At 39.5% G+C, this 21,439-nt stretch overlaps 1 protein-coding gene across 1 annotated transcript in view; it reads right to left on the reverse strand.

Annotated features, from left to right (window-relative positions):
* The window catches only part of LOC100541494 (protein bicaudal D homolog 1), a 40,078-nt gene extending 19,396 nt beyond the window's left edge, over positions 1–20,682 (reverse strand). Inside the window, exons 1-3 of the mRNA XM_031555119.1 lie at positions 20,561–20,682; positions 13,353–13,504; positions 6,649–6,966 (exon numbers count right to left, since the gene is read on the reverse strand). Of these exons, the coding sequence (XP_031410979.1) occupies positions 6,649–6,966; positions 13,353–13,450 (416 nt within the window). The 5' untranslated portion in view covers positions 13,451–13,504; positions 20,561–20,682. The remainder of the gene's footprint in view (positions 1–6,648; positions 6,967–13,352; positions 13,505–20,560) is intronic.
* Positions 20,683–21,439: the final 757 nt, after the last annotated feature.

Below are 21,439 nucleotides of genomic sequence, written 5' to 3' on the forward strand. Positions count from 1 at the left end.
GGACAATGTACCATGCTTGAAATGGCATAAACATGTAATGCTCATTAAGCTTTGTTAAATGAGCATATCAGATGCACAACATGGCCCCAAGAGCAAGAAAGTATATACATATATCTGTATATATGCACTAATAACACTCATTAAACAATGGACACTTATATACACAGATATGATATGTCATATTTACAAAAGTCACAGAAAATAGAACAATGCAGAACAAAAAGTGGAACACAGGTAATAATGACTGAATTATCCTTTCTGTGAAGAGCATCATGTTCAGATGAAAACAAACAAACAAGAAAACCCTCTAACTTTTCAAAACACTGGTAAAAGTCACATAAAATTTGTTTTCTATGGGGAGCAGAGACATGTCACACCAATATTGCAAGAGCCTTGCCATAGCCAGTACCCTGCTTGATTATACAAGCTCAGAGATAACTCGAGTAGGGAAAGTGAGTAACTACTTTGAAAACTGTTCACAGGATGACCTGATCAGTTACGAAGATCTTCAAAGCACGCTCCTAACAAAATTCAGGCCTCGTCTGATAATGCTCCTCAAACAGCTTCTTCCATAATAATTTTTAAATAAGCTGTGCTTTCTTCACTGTTCAGATTTCTAACAGTCCTACAGTCTCAAAAGTGAAAGAAATGTATTAAAAAAGGCAAAGATTACGTAACTGAAGTAGTATTTATAGTAGCGTGGTTCAGAAATCTCTGAGAAGTGTTGTGATTCTGGTATTTAAGTTCAAAAGCAAAGCTGGAACCATTTTTTGCAAAATATTCCTAAGCAAGAAAAAAAAGCACACAGCTACAGACCTTGAGCTTAAGCCCTATTCACCACATACTGAAAGAAGACACAAATTACTATCAAAAACATCTCTCCCTTCCCCCTGCTTTCCATTTATGTAAGGTGCACGGGTCTTCTCTGTGGACAGCCTCTTCCATTGAGAGTAGCATCAGCGTGAACCACTCCTGATCATTTTCCCAAACACTGCATCCAAAGTGGGAAGAGAAAGCCAGCTTCATCTCCTACCAAGAGTTTCTACCCATAATATTCTCTTTGAACATATTTTCCATATCTTCCCACTACTTTAACAACGTGAAAAAGCAGGGACAGAAGCCAAGAATCTTGACCCATGTGACAACTTCCATAACAACGTTATTTTAAGAAATATATAAGAGAAAGGTTATGCACTTTTGTTTTCACAGTGAATAGCGATCTACAGAGTATTTCTTAAAAAGCATTTTCCTAAGACATTACACCTAAAAAGAGCTCAACATATAGTATGAAGAAATGAAAATAGCAGCAGTGGATGTTGCCCAACCCTTCTGGCAGGAGAGGTTACACAACACCTTGCATTTCCTATAACTCCCTATAATGACTGCTCTCCTCAGAAGACCCACTGCTCCTTGTATTGTTAAAACTGTGTATTCCCAGGTTTCTAACTTACTCTTCTTAGGTGAAACCACTACCTGTAAAAGGGCAGTTAACCAAGACAACTCTTAGCAATTCCCCTTGTGTCTCAAATTAAAAACTTAATTGAGAGACTTAATAGGACCTCCATATTGGATGACTGAGTTTCTTTCATTATTGTTTTCCTTGTCAGCTTTAAGAAATAATTTCTACCTTCAGATAGTGCAAATTAGTTCTTGGATAATCTATTAGTATTTATTATCAATCATACTGTTCTATGGGAATTTCCTTCAGCATTACACAAATTTAGCTGAGTATGATGGTAAGAATGCAAACCATTAAGTAAAAACTAGTTATTTGTATCAAATTGTTAATCATATTTGATTTGAATGTAACAGAGCTACAGCAGAAATTGGTCTTGGATGATTTTGTGTTAAGATATACATATACTTTTAATTATGTACAAGAAGTGATGATCTGAGTGCTTGAGCAGTTGTGTTATTATATGGCACTCCTTGAGCTGTCTTTATCTTCCACATTAGTCTCTTCTCAGGAGAAGTAAAAGCCATTCTGTAAAACAACCTTGAAAGACATCTGAAAATCAAGCAAACTTTCATGTTTAATGTGTTTTATGGAAAGAACAGTTCTCCAAAATTAACTGTTGAAAGCCATTAAAAGTGGCTTTTATTTTTACAAATGGTCTTGCAAAAATGGAAAAAAAAAATTAAAAATCTAAAACCTACGGAACAAAAACTGGAGTAAATCAAGATAATTCTGTAGAAACTTGATTAGCTAAACATGAGAACTCAGATGGGCTATGGATTTGAGAGAAATGTGTCACATATATTCTTCCTTTTTCTACTTCATTAAAGTAAAATATTTGACTGTACACATCTCTTCAACCAGAATTAGAGAATTTTAAATTCAACTTTGAGAATTCTCATCCTAAAGTATAAGATAAAAAACAAAAAACAAAAAACAAAAAAAACTAGTATCAAGGCACTCATAGTAGTCTTTTTCTGTCTTGTTTTTTTCCTGAAGAAGTCAGGAGAAGCGTATTTCATTTTTCCGACTGTAAGATAATAGGAGATATCTACTGACTTTGTTTTCAAGCCCTGTATACGAAAATTTGGAAGGATTTTTAATACAACTTCAGTGAAAGGTCATTTTTAATTCAGTGTTACACAGTCCCAAAACCAGCCTTTTTTTCTTTATGCCCTGAATTCTTCAGGTAATCGTGAAAAAAGCAACGCGCAAAAGTAGGCTGGAATTCTGTTGGACACATATAAGCTGGATCTCTCTATCAGAAGAATAAAGATTTTGATGTGTAAAAATGCATGTTAATAACAAAAGGGAAAAAGAAATTCACGGCAAAACTATATGCATACCATTACCTACGGTATTACCTAGAGGAAATAAAGTGCGATGCTTTGGAAATGGATGAATGATATATTTAGCCACAGTGGTTAGGAGACATTAATTCAATTAGAAGGCCCAGATAAGGTCATATTGCCACAGCTTGATGTCAGATGGACACATTTGCTGATTCAAAGTTGAGGGCAGTCAAGTAAGAAATTATTCTCTTGAAAGGCCCTTAGTTTAGCTTCAGTAGTGAGTCTTTAGGGCTTCATGATTGAGGCTTCATGCCAGGATCTACCTCTGAAGAAAGTGGCATCCTGGCTTTTGGTCTCCACCAAATGCATTCCCAGCTCGCAGTTCCCCATACTAGGAGCTAATGAAAAGATCGTAAATCACACATATCGTGTGGCTGAAATCTTCAGAAGATGGAAACCTTTCACGACTTTAAAAAACAAAACTAAAACCCAACACAGTTAATTTTGGCCTGATTCATTCTCCCTCCACCCCTAGCGTATGAGTTTGGACATAGTTCTTTTGCCATCTCTGTGATGAAGAAGAATCATAGAACAGCCTAAGTTAGAAAAGACTCAGAAGGATCATTGAGTCCAACTCCTGGCTCCAGACAGGACCACTCAAAAATTAGACCATTTGTCTGAAAGGATTGTCCAGACGCTTCTTGTACTCTGGCAAGCTCAGTGCTATAGAAAACCCACCCAAGAAGGTGGGAGTTGTTACGTTGCTTGTTTTACTGCATATATCATCTGGAAAAATAAATTCTCTGTTACAAACTGGCATTTTAAACATTCCCTAAAGGCAGCAGAATACCATCTTTTACTGTTCCTTTTACCTTCAGGAAAAAAAGATAACCAGACAAAACGCATAAAATCCTATTTAGTGTCTTACTCCTTCGGTCTGTTAATAACCTTCCAGGAATTGGCAAGACTGATGCTGATCCTCATCCTGATTCTGACATGGGCTCTGCTGAGAATGGAATTGCAGTGCTCAAAATAAATCACTGGTTTGAATCTGTCAGGCCCACAGGATGCCTGGCTGAGACCAAGTCCATGTAATGGAATATAGTTTTGACAAATGCAGTAAGAAAGCTGACTATTTTATGATCATAAGGGAAACTGTGACATAAATCAGTAGCACTGTCTCAAGCCTCTACACTTAAAAAGATGTACCTAAGGTGTCAGATGAGACTCTAAACAACTATATTTTCTAGGCAATTCTACTTTTCAAGCTGCTTTATCCCTTGGCCTCTGTTATCGCAAGAAGTCAGAGAGACTGTGCCAGTGTTTCTCAATCTGTAGCCTGTGAATCTGTGATGCTCTGTGAGATATTAGATGGTGGTTCATAAAAATTGGGACAAAAATTTAATGCATAAAAAAAGTCAGAACCTAGAGTTCCATATTCAAAGATTACATATTTTACTATGTAATGTAAAATGTATATATTTATTACTAACAATTTTGCAGAGCAGTAAATTTGTCTTACTGTTGAGCAGTCTTCTTTTTAAATCATTGCTTCTTCTAACCATCAAAGAGCAGATCCGATACAGAGGTCACATCTCTTCACACAAAGGTCATCAAGTCCTTGGATTAAACACCATTTTTCCTTGGCCTGATGGTCTCTTGTAAATTGTACATTAGAAGTACAATTACAACTTGTAAAGCTCTTGTAAAATGTATGGTAGAAGATTGCCATTTGAGGGTCTACTTCCTTCCACTTCCTCGCAAAAGCTCTGTACCTTTTATTTTACAAATTTTAAAGTCTTTGCTTTTTCCTACCCACCCTTTTCCTCACAGGAACCAGCTCTTCAATTTACTTATTGCAATACTCCTTAGCAGAAATACTAACTGCAGTTTTACACTTGTCCTTATGAGTGTTACGAGTGTTACCGGCGTGGCACTACTCAAAGGTGGTATGATATTGATGGCACTGAGATATAATATACTCTAGGGTATTGCTCAGCTTTCTGGAATAGATATTTACTTTAGCAGAAAGCACTTTATGGATTTTAGCTTTTACATGTTCTACTTCTGCTTTTTGTGTATAAGAAATCTCAAAACTCTAAATGAAAAAGATGTGCATAGTTGCAGGCTGAAAGTTCTGCACAGGCACAGAAGAAAAGTAGTTATTACTTTGTCAGGAGAAAGACGTCACAACCTTTGAAATGACTTGCAGTTTGGATTTCCTTTTGCACATTGTTTTAAGCAGATACTACAGTTTGGCAGGAAAGGAAGAGCAAAAGCTTCCTGCGAAGATAACACTTCACAACTCAGTTTATATAAACTAGATCATCTGACTTTGACATTACACCTTAGAAAAACCTGAATACTGCAGTGTGGGCAGGAGATGGACAATGCCAGCAACTCCATCCTTAGTCCTCATCCCTCTGACTTCTCTATCTTGTTTGGTCTGAGTCTCCTTTGATGACTATCAACATAGCCAAGCACCACCTAAGCACAGGGGTGCAGCCTCTGTGGATGCCAGCAGGACTGCACCCATGTATTCCACAGTGGGACTTCCCCCACTGCATTTGGAACCAGTTTGGGCCACAGCTGGCAGAATGTCAGCTCCTGCTACAGGTGACACAGGAGAAGACATTTTGCTGTTCAAGTCGCAAGAAGGTACCCAAATTAGATTGCATCTGCAGTGCTGGGAGGGTCCCCTGCTCTGCTAACCACTCAGCACCACATGCACCCAAGGAAAAAGTGTTTACCTGGTGTGGCCACAGTTAACCTTTTTCCTTGCTGAGACGGTGCCCATGGATGAATTCACTCATGGAAGGGGGACCCCTCAGAAGATATGATTCTGTGGAGGCGGGATGAGGGGGGGCTCTTAATAATTTCTGGAGGTAGGTCCCTGAAGTCCTGGGATGGCTCTGATCACAAAGGGAAGGTGAGAATAGTCTTGCAGGAGATCCAAGAAAAATACATTATGGAAACAAAAGAGTTTTGCTTTAATTACCTTTCAAAACCTCATCAATGACAATATTGTGTTAATTTGCTTAATAGGTAAAAACCAACTACTGTTGCCACCCTGTGTCATTTCCATGGCAGAGCACCTTGACTGCACTGGAAATCATATTAGGGGAGGAGGAGATGAGGGCGACTTATATCTCAGCATCCTGGAGTTGATACGTACAAGGCTCCAAGAATGTTCTCTTATTTTTGCATTGTGACTAGAACATGTAAGAAAAATGAACGATTATCTAGGACTTCTCTAGCAGAGTCCTTTTTGTCTTCAGAACCATGGAGATTCCCACAGCTGCAGAGCTTTGGCAGGACAGTCACAAGACAAGACGAGAACTCACTGCTTAACCAGCAAAATATTTGCATTAGGCTATGAATGGCAGCCATCCCCCTTCAAAAGGTTGCTTGCTCTTATGCAGAAAAATTGATCAGAGTGAACACATCCATATTCTTTTTGCACTGATGAAAAGCAAGTGAACATCAGAGCTTAACAAAGAGATGCAACTTCTTTTGTGTTAAGCACTGAAATGCTCGTACAGAACAATTCTTCTAGATTTCAGATGCCCATTGTGGAAAATCTTAAGGAAAACTTAAGGAAGAGTTGTTAAAGAAAATACATTTATACTAATATTAAAGACACACAAGATGCACTGAGACACCAACAGAATATAATGCAAAACACTGCATTAAGAAGGAGGAAATAACATTGTGAGTAGGTGGACCAGAACCACATGTTGCCAGGCTTTGAATTCTGTATTCATATGTTCCCCACCTCCTTCTCCCCACTCAAATATAAAAAAGAAAAGAAAACCGAAAACAGAATGTTTACAATTCAGTGAACGACTTTAATGAAAGTCTGGACACTGCACTGTACTATAAAGATCACTGCATGCATACCTTTTCCTCTGAGTGCCACTGCTGACCAGTAAGTTTGGCTGCTGTGGGCCCTGACTATGCAGGAGGAAAGTGTCTATGGTTGGCACGGTGGCTGATGCCTCCTCACTTACTTTAGGGCTGCCGATCTTGCTCTTTCCAAGCTTGCCTTTGCTGCGTCGGGACTGCTCATGGTCGAACTCTAAATCCTCCAGTCGTTGGGTAAGGGCAAGTTTTTGCTGGATAGCCATGCGCAAAAGAGAGTTTAGGGTCTTCTTCTCATCCTCTGCAGCTGCCAGCTGCCTTTGCATCTCATCCAGCTGCGTGACGTACTCATCACACCTGGGAAAACAAACAAGGCAGAAATTTGGGGAACTGATCCAAGAACCAACCCTACAAGTGATCATAATTCCAGACCTCAGTTACAGGGGCAGATTCAGATCCAAGCTTTTGCTGAACCAAATGCTGGAAGCAGAGAATTATTGTCCTGCTGAATAAATTTGGACTTGGGTCTGAATGCCAGTATTTCTCACTCAGCAGTAAAACTTGTGTCTATAATAATAATAATGACAATGTAATATGTTTCTAATCAGTTAAGTAAACATTGGATCTCTGAGACTGATTTTGAAACAAAACCACCTTGCTTATAATTTTGCTAGCATTTAGGATCAAATGCAGTTTAGTCCTGCTTTAAACACTGATTCAATAAAATGAATAGGAAGAGCAAGGCATTTTAGAATGGTCCTAGTGACTTTTTGAAGTGAAATAGTTATAATCCATTAAAATTAGAAACATCAAGTCAGTAACAATGGTAGCTGTATGCCATCAGTGAAATGATTCACAGCTAGCAAAACTGTCTGATCATCAGACATTTGTGGCAATATCTAAGGACTTTTTATATGAAATAATGCATCTTTCATCAAATCTCCTCCCCACATATTACCTGTGTAAATTTAAATAACTTTGCTGTGTAACTACCACACCGTACTGGATGAGGATTTAACTTTATGGTTACCATTCACAGAAAATCAGGAAAGAAAATCATGTTAGTTTTACCTCTCAGAATATGTGAACTAATGAACTTTGTGAATTATTGCAAATGGAGTGATTAAATTTATTTATTTATTTATTTATTTTTGTAACCTTAAACTTCTCTTTGGGAAACAGAAGCAAAACATATGGAAAACTTCACACTTCTCTTTGTCACACGCACACATGCATGGCACTCTGCTTTTAAATAACTTAGGCACTTTAACTCAAAGAAAAATGGTTATGCCAGCCATAATTTCAATTCTAGTTTCAGTATTACCTTTCTCCTACAGGACCTTAATAAGCATGACTGTATATAAGCCCTGAGGAAGAGAGAGATTTCTGAAACACTGTTTGACTTCAAGTGCACTTGCACATCTACTTCTGTTGCAGGCTATGAGATCTTGGCCAGCGTTGTTGATGAAACATTGAAATGAAACAAGCATCCTGGAAATTAAATTCATTTGAAATAGGAATTACTATAACGTCTGCGCTGTCAGAGTTTTAAAGATTCATTCTTGTAATCAGATGGATCATCCTGCATCAGTTTTTCATTCTCTCCTGTTTTCCTCTATTTCAATAGGAAACTTCCTTTCAAATACATTTTTTGTTGAGAATTAAAATAAAGAAGTGACATCTGCAGCAACACCTGTAGCAGTGTACCACTAGAGGAACAAATTGCCTTGCTTTAGGATGCCCAGAAGCATCCTAAATTTTTTTTTGTTTTTGGAAGAGGACTGGGTTTTTTTCCTCAAGCCTCAGGATGTTCTTGTATCTAGAAATCTGCTTTGCAAAACAGCATAACTGAGCAGTTAACATAACTTCCATGAATGTGGACACTACTGAAGCAGAGACTTCGACAAACTTGCTATGAACTCTTAACAGGATGGCCCTAGAAACCTGGATGAATTAAATGCAATTCTGTAAATACAACATTTTCTAATTGTTCTCATTAACTGCATGCCCTTTCTAGAAGTCTCCCCATAATAGCAATCCAGCATTCTTGGCAGTTCACTGCAGTGTTTGGGCGGTTCCAGTCATCTGACCTCCACCACGACGCGAAGTTTCCTATTATTTTGCCCAAACATGTGGGCCATTGTCCCTGTGCTGGTTGCTCAAGAATACATATTTTTTTGAGAAACAACATTCAGAAAGGGTAAACCTAAATCAAACAACTGAAGGCCATGATTCACTTTAAAAACCACTGAATTAACAGCCTGAGATCTCCTTGAAGCCTGCAGCAACAAAGGTTATTCCATACAGTGGGAGGTAGCTACTGCCTGCAGCTATGGCATTTTCCTGCAATAAAATAATCCCTGCTATGTGCGAGTAAGGGATAAAAATAGAAGTGTTTCCAATTTAAAAAGAAAAAACTTTACATGTCCATATTGCCTTTTGCCCACATGTTTTATAAACATTAGTGAAGTCTCAAGTCATAAAGAGGAACAAAAAGTTAAGAGCTATTAAGAGAAATGACTTCTGACACAGTGCAGAGCACTGCAGAGCAGGCAGGGCTCCAGGGCTCTGAATGGGCCTTTTAAAAGAGCTCAAGAGATAGTGAATAACAGAAATTACATTACATCCTCCTACACGGAATCATAGAATAGTTTGGATTGGAACAGGCCTTAGATATCATCCTGTTCCAACCCCTTTGCCACGGGCAAGGACACCTCCCACTTGACCAGGTTGCTCAAAGCCCCATCCAGCCTGGCCTTGAATGCCTCCAGGAAGGGATCACCCAAATGAGAGCTCCTTCCCAGTTTGTGCCTTGTCCTACAATGGGTGCAAAATGCAAGTGACTAGTAAATAACACTGTTGTCTTGTTGTATGCTGGTCTACTTATCATGGGCACAAAAGTCAAGATTTCATCTACTTCTCACTTATTTTATCTCAGAAAGGAAGCAGACAATGATAGACCAGCTTATTTTGTATAAACTAACACATGAGGAATGCAAACCAAACAAGTCAGGCCTAGGCATAAGGTCACATAAATCTTAGCAGAGCTTCAGCTAAACCCAGAGACACTGTCAATGACATATCTCTGCTCGACCAATCTAAGCATAATTCTCTTCTGCTTATAAAAGGTTTCTCCTCCAGGATAGCTGTAGTATCTGTCCATATTTCCTAGTCCATCTCTTAAGCACACGTTTTCTCTAATTGTAAATCATAAGAAAATGTCTTGAAGGACAGAGAATGAAATCAGTGCATGCTGCATCAGGAGTGTGACAATATCAGGAACAGTATTTCTTGCTCTCTCCTTAAGAGAATCTCTATTCAAAAACAAATTTATGTAGAAACTTGGGAAAATTAGCTTCCCGATTCCCTCCCAAAAGGAGAAGCAGGAAAGGCTCACACAATTTTTCTGTTCTGGGACTATCAGAAACAGCACAGGACATAAGCAGACTGGGAGTCTGATGGGCAACACATTGCCCACATACCAAGCAAGAATTTAAACTCTGCTCTGCCAGCTCCACACAACCCACCAGCACACAGACACAGCAGATTACTTCTCCAGCAGAATCTGCAGCAGCAGGGTTAATGCACCACTGAAATGCACTAACAGAACTGCTGCTATGGAAGAGACTCCATCAGTGGAGTCTACTGCATGCCCCCAAAACTGTATCACAGTTGACTTTAAAAACCAAAATATTTATGACGCCTGAAAGTGAACAGTTGTAGTGTAATATTAGCTGTTCTTCTCAGCTCAGATAAATTCTATTTCTCCAGTAAATTTCAACATCTCAACCTTTTCCAGGTCTCTAAGCTTTCCAAATAGATTACGAGAAGGGCCTAGAAAACTGACCCTCTTTCACCTGTAAGTCTGTTGAATGCATGTGGTATCAAGATTCTAGAGAAGTGTATGAGAAAAAGGGAGCTTGAACTGTGGTGAGAACCTCCTTGACATTCTTGGCAGCTCTGAAGTAAATTCAGAAAAGGATAAAGGCTAATGAAGACAGAAAGAGGAAGCTGTAGAGATCAGGATCACAGAGACTTTGGATTAGGAAACAAACAGTCCATGCAATTAAAAATATCAAAAGAAGAGGTACAAGCTGGACAGAATGACTTTAGAGTTGAGGAAGAGCAGAAAGGAAGAAAGTACTCAAGGATTGAAGAATGTACAAGTATCAGGGAAAATCATAGAAAAAGGAATGCTCCTGCCTTCTGCATAAAGAAGTCTTGGAGAAAACTGTAATCTTTGTTATTCAAATCAGAGTCATCTATTCTCTCCTTATAACAGGGCATGAACTTTACTCAGCGCATGTGATGAAGAAAGCATAAAGTTCAACACCAGAATGAACATCCATTCAGGAGTCAAATGAACAGAAAGGAAGAGATTATGAAACAGGAAGGATATTGATCAATCAAGCAGCATATACAATCATTTTCAGATCTATAATGCAACTCTACTCTCAGAGGGATGTTCTCCCTACAACAAAAATTGAGAAATAAGTACTACGTGATGTAAGATTACTCTGGAAAAAACTGTTTTACTTAACAAGACTAAACAACTGTTTTTTTGTTTTGCTTTGTTTGGTTTTTAATGAATGTTGCTACTGTATCAAATGTTACTGCATGGAAAAACTTACATTCTTCTATTTCCAATCAGATTTATCTTCTTGAACGAACATCTACGGCGTATCATGGCTTTGTCATTTAAACAAATGCTATTCCAAATGAAGTAACCAGAATGAACTAATGATTTGAACATTTAGATAAACTGATTTTGTTATGAGGGTGAACATATCACAAGGTAGGGAAGGAAAAGTAATATTTTATAATATCTTACAGAAAAATCTATAGGATCCCAGTGATGTGCAGTATTTTTCAGTGAGTGAGTAACTTTTCATCTCTGCCCCTAGAAAACACTGTGCAAAAGTTATGACCTCAAGGGCAGAGGTAAATTCCATAGGCTGTGCAGTGTGCTTTCAATCACAACTGCATGGAGTTTACAAACAGCGGTAGATAATTTGTGTGTTTTTTCTCTACTAACATTTGACACCTATAAAGGGGAAATTGGTAACTTAGCAAGTCATTCAGATTCCCCTTATAGTTTGTAGAAGAGAAACAGAAGTTTCATTACAGCCCACATAAGACATTTAGAATAGCCATATAGATGGATGGCACCATTTAAGCTTCATTCTCATGGAAAATAAGACACTGTCTCCTGCCAGCTTTAGGGTATGTGTGTTCTGTCTGGCAAAAGTGTTCAGTCAGGAATCCCAAATGGGATAAAAAGCATTCAGCACACCAACAGCCTAACATCCTCTTTAAGTAACAACTTTTAAATCTTTCCAAACTTGTTTTATCTTGCAGGTTAATGGTTTAGGCTCCACATAAGTCCCTTGTTTGCTTCACACTCAAGATGCTAGCTCTCTCCTCAGGGCTTAGTAGCCCTCCAGGTAGTCATACAGAGTTAGTACATTTGTGTAGCTCTTAGAATAATGAGTTTGTAAACAAAGTCAACAAACGTATTTTTAAAACACACACAGAAGTTTGCTTTCCTGAAGACAATCTCTAGATGTCAATGAAATGAACAGAGCTACCTTGGTTCACTTCACCTGATGAGTTGGTTCTTCATTTCCATTATGGCACTACACGTACTCTTCCAACGATGAACCTATGATGAATTTGTACACAGCACCAAAGTCATGGCATGCAAATGGCCCCTCCTCCATTTTTCCATCTCTCCCAGATGCTGCTGCTACTGTCACTAAGCAACAAAGGATCAAAAAAGGCTGGAAGAGGTGAGATGGCACCTATATACTACAAGAGAGCGCTGGAAAGATGTTGGCACGAGGCACAAAGTCTTACTGCTTACAGACTAATGTTCAAGCAAGAAATCTGCACTGCATTTAATCATAATGGGGAAAAAAATCATGACATAAACAGAAAATTTTTCTGAGGTTACTACTATCTCATTTGTGTGTTAAGAATTTTTTGATGGAATCACTGGATCTTCAAATACAAATTATTTGTAGGTAATTTTTACAAAGCAGCTAAAACCAAAAGCTCTTCTGAGTGTGGTAGAATGAAAGAAGAGAGATGATTAATTGCTGCCCTGTCAGGAGGAACTATGCTACAAAAGATAAGTGAAACTTTGATCCTGTGAAGAAGTTAATAAATTGAATAATACAGCTGGAGAAAATAAGAGTTCATGCTGGAATGTGAAATTGCAATGGCCTTACAATTATTAGTGCTGGATTACAGCACAGGCTGGTTGATGAAATAGATTTTTCCAGTGGTAAGTAATAAATCTCATGATAATGAAAACATAGGATTCTGAAGATCATCATTATCCACACAACAGCTTTACACGACCGAATCTTGGCATACTTCTGAATATGAGTATCAGCCATATAAATCTACTGTTTGATTTCCACTTAAAAAAGCCCTATAAATGCAAATAGACTGGAGACTGATATTGGCATTTATAACACTTTATTCAAGGTTGCATTGACATTGCTATTCTCCAGCCCTATTTTCAAAGACATGCTTCTCAGTATCACTTGAAAGCTTGCAAGTTTTTCCACAGCGTTGCACTGTAAGACTCATTCACCTTCATCCAGCAAATCCCTGACCTTGCAAAAAATAATTTCTGTTTCTCCTCTTACGCACCCAACATACATAGCTAAGTCTGCTCCCACTTAGCACACTTACTTTTACAGTGTTGAGGCAAATGGTGAAATCACTTCCCTTACCTGGTTGCAAACATTGCTCTCAAGGATGAGAAGGTTGCCGCATCCTCCTTCAAAGCCTTCAGTTCATTTCGTAGTTTGGTCATGGTTTCAGTCACCATAGCTTTTTCATTTTCATATTTATTCTTCAGATTGGCTAATGCCACTTCAGCTGTCTGAAAACATAGACAAGGGTATTTGCTTATCACACAGACATCTGATAACAGTTAAGATGGTGCCCTTTAATGCTGTCTCTAAGTTGTACTCCAGGTGTGTCCAATCATCGGCCTGTGGCCTGCACGTGGCCTGGCCCAGCCTATCCTGTGGCTGCTCCCTGCCCACACCATCATGGCAGTGGCTCTTCCCCACCAAGAGGCCCAGCCCAGCCCCAGGCACGCACCCACTGCTCAGCAACAACCAAATACTGGTGTGTGATTGCCACTGTCTGGGCTAAAACCAGGACAAGGGGAAGGCACAGTGCAGCACTAACTCAAGTTATGGCAAATAATTTTATGCATTTCAATATACTGGCTAAACACAGTCCTGTGAACAGCGAGCAAAATGCATCCATGCTTTCCATTTTGATAGAAGAATTTGAGAATAGGTTTCAAGAGTGCTGAAAAAATTATCAAATTTTTGGTATATTTATGACTGTTTTCAGGAGACATAAATACATTACCTGCAAATTTTCAAGTGGAATGTATTGAGTTGCAATCAGATGTTCATCTCAAAGAAAAATCTGGTCATGTCTCTCTACTCAACTTTTATAGGCGCTATCCCACCAGAGAAAGATATCCCTTGCTTCACATTCACACCTTGTTCATGTCATCACTTTCTGGCATTATATACATTTGTGAACAACTATTTTTAAGGAAGGGTAAAATTTCATCAAAAATCTCTGATGAGTACCTTGAGAACTCACTAAGAATTACAACCACTGCCAGTGAACCAGACCGATGTATTAGTTTCACAAAAACAAGGTCAAATATCCCACTAGTTTCATGTTCATCTTGCTTTTTTTTTTTCCTTCTCCAATGTTTTAGTAAAAAAATCTAAAAAAATAAGTTTTCTTAGTTATATACATTAACTATGTTACATATGGAATATGTGGCCCAAGACAATTCCTCTTCGCTCAATGTGGCCCAGGCACATTGAAAGGACCCATGTTGAATTCCATGAAGCCAGGGAAAGGAGAAAGCAGTTGAAGGGACAAAGCCAGTCCTAATGAGCTGTCTACAAATTGAAACCTTAAATTTCTGTGCAAAACCATGCAGCTATGTGCTGAGGGCTCAGACATGTGAACAAGTAACTGCAGCTTGAGGAGTTGCTACCACATTTCTGGGTTGCAGTAAGCCACCAAGTGTTTCTGACCATACTGCTAAGGCATGTTAGACTCAACCTTGGTAGCTGAGGGCTGGCCTGATGTGGTTTTCTTCATGCACCCTGCCATGGCTTTCTTTGCATGAGGTGACTGCTAGGATGTGGCAGATTGTATTTTATTCGATCACTGGCAGTACCTACTGTTGCATGAAACTACATTATTTTGGCGGCTTTAATAACTACAAAGAAGAAAAAAGAAAGAATAAATTAGAATTTTCATTTAAAAGTAAAGCAAGGATTTGTAGCCACCTAATCCTTAATTTCTCAGCTTACTTCTTTCTTTCTGTTTTTTCCATTTCTTCTAATAATTTGCTTTATTTTACTGCCCTACTGCTTATAAGTTATATTTGTTTCATTTTTGCAAGAGTTGAATTTTTTGTTGAACTGATAAAGTTTAGTATCATTCTGAAGTTATTCAAAATGTATAAAGATATACATTATCTTTATACCTACTGCTGCTGTGAGACAGTTTAAATTATTACCACTGAATGACATGAAGAAAAAACGTTTTCATTGCCTTTAGCAGGGGTGGGGAGGTTATCATTATTTTTTCACTTCATTTAGTGCAGAATGAATTGTAGCATTTCAGCAATTACTTTCCCCCTTTGAGTATCTGAGCCATCAGAAGGGGAGAGGATTGTAGAACAGCATTATTTTAAAGCAGCAAGCAAGGGAACATGAAAATAGATGCTAATGATCGAACAGCTGGAAACCTATTTTAAAGTCATTTTTCTGGAACTTGCTGGATTTGTCACTAACAACATCTCTTAACAAAATATTAATGTCTGCTAAAACACAATAATTTGCATTTGGGGAAATGGCACAGTTTTAGGCAGCAGCATCAAAATTTTACCTTTTTTTTTTTCACAATTGTGTACTCAACAATAAAGTTATCTCCACTTTCACACTATTTTACATTGAAAGATTTTAAAAAATCCCTAGCAACTACCTATAATTGTATAGGTATTTGCTGAAAGTTTTTCCATGTCAAGGCAGAAACCTTCAGCAACTGATTAAAAAAATAACAAACAAAAAAAAAATCAATAACAACAACAAAACAAAACACTCAGGGATATATTCAAATAAATGTGGCTTTATCAATCCCAGTGACATATGCTTTGGTATAATGCAGGATGTTTGACACCACCCTGTGCCTTGTTAGGACAAATCAGAAATCATCAGCTTTCTGTGTTTTCAGGAATGACTAAAATATACATGTAAATTAACTGAGAAGAAAGATGAATAATGTTTAATAAAGCTTCTTTTTTGAAGGGAAATCTAGATATAGTGAGTCAAGGGAAAAATTCCTACTTAACAAGCATGATTAAATCAGATTTACTTACGAATCCTCAGGTCACTAATGAGGCAGAAGTGATTCATGAGAGCAGAGCTAGGATTTATAGGTCAAACTGAGTTTGGCCCCAAAGCTGGAATTCAAAGGTCTTTGTTCTGCAAGAGAAATCCAGCGTACTGTCCTTTATATATGGCAGTTCAAATACAGAATTAATATAAAGATTTTTCCTTTGCTTAGGAATGAAAATGAGCTAAAGATATGTTCTGTTCCGTCTAATGTGAGACTTCTCAAAAAAAAAACCAAAAAAAAAAAGGTTTAACTATTTTAGCATTGGGAATACATATTCCCTGTAAACCCAGCAGTTCCACATATCATGGAAACTGCGTGCAAGTACTAGACTGAAATAGTTAAAGGCAATCAGTCCCCTTCCATCTTGATCTTCCAGATACTCTTCACAACCAAAATTCTCTCCCTGTCCCAGTAGAGACTGAAGGGAAAAATATCCTGTACCAGAGAATTTCATGAAGAGCATCTCCTCTGTGTGTTCTGGCTGGGTAGGCTGATATAGCAAAACAAAGTTAGCGGGCACAATCCAAATGACCTGTTTGCTCTGGCTATTTTACACTTCTAGAGAAGTAAGCTGGAATGCATCAGTTTCAAACTTGGCAGTGTTTCATCATTGCCTTTGTTCTGAAAATTTTACTGAAACATGATCTCAGTATTTTGAAGTGGGAAAGCATGAAGCTAATAAATGACTTCTGCTTTTCCTGTAGACTATCAACAATTTTCTACCCAGTAGCTTTCCTGGGGCTACTGGGTAGAAAAATTATTTTCCAAGTGTTAGAACCTTGTGAAAGTGTATTTTTCCATCATTAATGCCTTAAAGCAATTGTATTATAATAAAAAATGAAAGCATGTAAAATATGACAAAATTCACATTTCATCATAAAACAACAAAGACTTCAAGAGTTCTTTCTCTTTGTTAACTATTTTAAAAGGCTCCTTATATGCTCCTTATATATAACAGACAAGTTCTCAACACTCTCCTTTGCAGGCTGCCAAGGATCTCCCTCTGCAAGTCTCCTAAGTGAAGAATGGATGGCACAAGTTCAGTATCAGCAAAGTAAATAAAACTAAGAAAAATGTGTTTTTAATAGGGTAGAAAAAGCAGGGATGGATTCTGCTAGAAACCTGCAGCCAGGCAGCCAGGGCAAATGGAGCAGAAGGGCATCACTTTCATACAACGCTCATCTCCCTCCATCAATCCTTGCAAGAGCTGGTGGGCTCCAGACTGTGCACATCTCAGGTTACCCAGAGCTCATCGGTTTGGGATCTGGATGCTGACCAAAGCTGACTGCTATCAGACTCCTTGGCTCTAAGGATGCAAGGTAACTAAGTCAATCTATATTGGCTAGCTGCCACTGAAAGAATAATTACCCAGCTTTTCCCCAACCATACCTTTTGCACACCGGATGGTTTTCTTCTCTGCTTACCGTGAGTCAGTCTGGGGAGCCAAGCAGGCAGAAAATGAGCCTGAGGTACCTCAGAGTCAGGATGTGCAATGGGGAGCACAGATGAGGAGAGAAAAGACAGTTGGATCTCCTCTTTCAGAGGTACCCAAGTATCTGGTCCCCTCCACTGCACTGCTAAGCTGTGTCAAGGATACCATGCTCAGGAATAAGGCCAACTGAAGCCACAGCTTGATGCTGCGCTTCCGCCAGCAGCAACTCTAGACTAAAATTATTTGTTTGTTCTTCCTCACTGCCAATCTCCAAGACTGTGTCAGCTGAATCATGCGGCTGTGCCAAGAACCAGTTCTGGGGAATAATCCAGGATATTAAAAAACCTGGAGAGAGTGCTCTGAAATTGAGGATGGGGCAAACAAAAGTATGTGTGTACAAGCAAGGGGTGCCAGAAGGAAGCAGGCACCCAGGGCCCAACTTTGCTTTCAACTGCTCCTTCTGAAGAGCTGTTACAAGTAAGCAGTTACAAGCAAGATTAGAATCCAAAGAAGCCAGCACAGCTCACTAAGGACACATCACACCTGACCAATCTGGTGGCCTTCTATGATAGAGTGACAGCATCAATGGAGCAAGGAAAGGCAACTAATGTCATCTACCTGGACTTGTATAAGGCCTTTGACCTTACACATATCCTTATTTCTAAATTGGAAAGATATGGATTTAAAGGATGGACTATTCAGTGGATGAAGAATAAGTTGGATAATTGCAGCCACGAGGCTGTGGTCAGAAGTTCTGTGGAAGCTAGTCACGTGTCCTCCCAACGATCTACCTTGGGACTGGTGTTCTTCAGTGCCTTTATCAATGACCTAAACAGTGGGACTGAGTGCATTCTCTGCAAGTTTGTGGACAACACCAAGCTGAGTGGTGTAGTTGATACAATAGAAGGAAGAGATGCCATCCAGAGGGACCAGATCAGGCTTGAAAAGTGTGCCCAGAAAAATCTAATGAGACTCAACAAGGCCAAGTGCAAGAAAGGCTAAGGGACCTGGGCTCATTCAGTCTGTAGAAGAGAAGGCTCCAGGGAGACCCCATTGTGGCCTTCCAGTACTTAAAAAGAGCTTCTCATCAGGAGGGAGACTGACTTTTTACATGTCTGCTATTGACAGAACAAGGGGGAAAGGTTTTAAACTAAAAGAGAGGAGATTTAGATTAGGTGCTGGGGGAGAATTTTCCTCTCAAAGGGTGATTAGGCACTGGTACAGGCTGCGCAGAGAAGCTGCAGATGCCCCCATCCCTAGAGACATTCAAGCCAGGTTGGATGGGGCCCTAGGCAGCCTGATCTAGTGCAAGATCTAAGGCTGCCCACAGCAATGGGGCTGAAGCTAGACGATCTTCAAGGTCCCTTTTTAGCCATTCTATGATTCTATGACTCTGAAGCACTTGGCTTTAAGTGGGTGGGAACTACAAAGACATATCAGAGAAATTAGAGAACTTTAGTCCACACCAAAATGCAATGTCTGAGCAGCACACAGAGAAATGGAGAGCACCAGTAAAAGATGAAGACAGGAAAAATATGTGAACACACTATGGTGAAGTATGTAAAGCAGCAGTAGAGGGGATAACAACAGTGCTGACAGGAGACCATCCAGTGCCAAGGAGCGGGACGAGTGAATTTGGTTGCTCAGCCTGTGCCTATAGTCCCAGTGCTAGCTGCTGGCAGAGAACTTTACTACTGCTGTCCAAAGAATGGTGCCTGAGAAGAAGGCAAGGAAGGAGCAGAGAGCTCCAACACCTGGTCTCCTGCCAGTGTGAAATGCCAGCAACGGTCAGAGATGTGGCACACCATGCTTAGCACCTCTGTCCATCAGAATCCAGCAATGCAGGTTGAGTTTGGGGGGGTAGGGGAGGGGTGAGTTGAGGTGAATGCGTCAGAAGTGGTGATGTTGTTTCTAAGCCCATCTTTATCCTTACAGAAGAGAAGCGTGCCCAAATTCAGCTTCCTAAAGGTTGCCCTCAAGAAATCTGTGAACACACCTCATTTTCTCTATATTCCATATCCTAGGAACACTTTATCTCATTTATTTTATACTAAAAGTAGAAGAAACAAACCAAAATTAAAAAAAAAAAAAAGCTGCAGAAAAAATATTAGCTGCTACAGTGGTAAATACAAGAAAGGAGAACAGCCACCTGCCATTTTAGTGCAGAAATCATATGTGGTACTCAGTCTTTCCACCAGTCTCACTGGACAAAATCCACTGCACAATGTCTGTGTAACATCTGAGCTTTTGTTTATGGATCAGATGTTGCATACCCGGGGTTATTCAATTATGTTTTCTAAACTTTACAGGTATCTCATTTATGGAAGCTGCAAGCGTCAGAGTTACTGCCAATATAGACATGAAGGTCTTGCTGACTCAATTCCTTCCCATGCAAGTATTTACCTGCAAAAACAACCAATCATTTTTCAATTGAAATTTAAATTACATTTCTCTCATAGGCAGCTTTGTGTGTTGTTATAGACCAAAATCAAAACCATTATTGAACTAGTCCGAAGAGGTATTATATCATTAATTTCATATTGCTTTACAATTTATTCTCCTTGTTAATATTATACCTACTTGGTTTTGCTTCATGAAACTGGTGCTGACATAGCAATTATTGCTGCAAACAGACACATACATCATGATGAAATAAAGCAAGCAAGCCAACAAGATATTACGACTTGCTACCTCAAATTATTGATTTGTTTAATAATCAATTTCCTTGGTCTTAGGTTGATAGCAGATTCTTACAGCAAATCTCATCTTCTTTTCTGGGTTATAGTGTTCACTGCCTTCTATTTCTGGCTCAGTCTAACACTGACATGTTGATTTGAAAATATTTTCAAAGAAAACATAGCTAGAATAAAAAGACTTTAGCATTAAATATTGTCAAATGGATTGAGCTAGGCAATGGCTTGTCAGGTTCAAACAGAAATTTATCGCATGCTATTAAAGATTTAAAAGCTCTAACTGCACTGCCACACTGCCAGGCCCACTGAAACAGAAAGAGAAACAGAGAGCCCTTCAGTGCTTTCCTGCAATCGGGTAACTTACTGTAAAGAGAAGTGAATATAGTTCAGGATCGTTGCTTTTTTCTTCTGATGAACCATGTGCCCCTGTGCCTAGATAGCAGAGGATGGCAGCACGCAGCAATGAAGCGTATGGCCGGGAAGGCTGTTCATCTAGGTGATGCTGCAATGCTTGAGGTGGTCACTAGATGGCAGCAATGCTTCCCTGATTAAGGGTGCGACTTCATTATCGAAAAACAATTGCTGCTTGTCTCCCCATCCAGATCTGAACGGTGGGATGCTCTAGGAAGATAGTGCCATTTTTTCAACGTATTTGATTGTGCTCATTTTGTTTCTGGCATTATTCAAACCAGAAAATCACCTCAATATCCTTGCTGGTTGCACTACCAACACAATCACAGCTCTTTGTGGCAGCATTTCCACAAAGCAGGCCAGGAGCTGAGCTGGCACCTGTGGCAGCTGGGATGAGAGAGGAGACATCCAGCTGCTCTGCTCGCTGCCCCCAGCAGAGCTGCCGGTGCTCTCCTGAGCACCTGCAGTGCCTCAGAGCACAACATACAGCGTGAAAAGCCGTAACTGCATAACAACACCAGCTTCACTGGCCTTGTTTAGCTTGTAGAAGAGAAGGCTCTAGGGAGAGCTCACTGCAGCCTTCCAGCACTTGAAGGGATCTTATGAGCAGGATGGAGATTGACTTTTTGCACAGACTAATAATGATAGGACAAGGGGGAATGGCTTTGAACTAAAAAAGGGGAGGTTTAGGTTAGATGTTAGGAAGAAATTCTGTACTCAGAGGGCAGTGAGGCCCTGGCAGAGTTGCCCAGAGAGCTGTAGATGCCCCAGTCCTGGAGACATTCAGGGCCAGGCTGGATGGGGCCCTGGGCAGCCTAAGCTGCTGGCTGGC

This window comes from Meleagris gallopavo, chromosome 1 (assembly GCF_000146605.3).
Source record: "Meleagris gallopavo isolate NT-WF06-2002-E0010 breed Aviagen turkey brand Nicholas breeding stock chromosome 1, Turkey_5.1, whole genome shotgun sequence".
Lineage (NCBI taxonomy): Eukaryota > Metazoa > Chordata > Aves > Galliformes > Phasianidae > Meleagris > Meleagris gallopavo.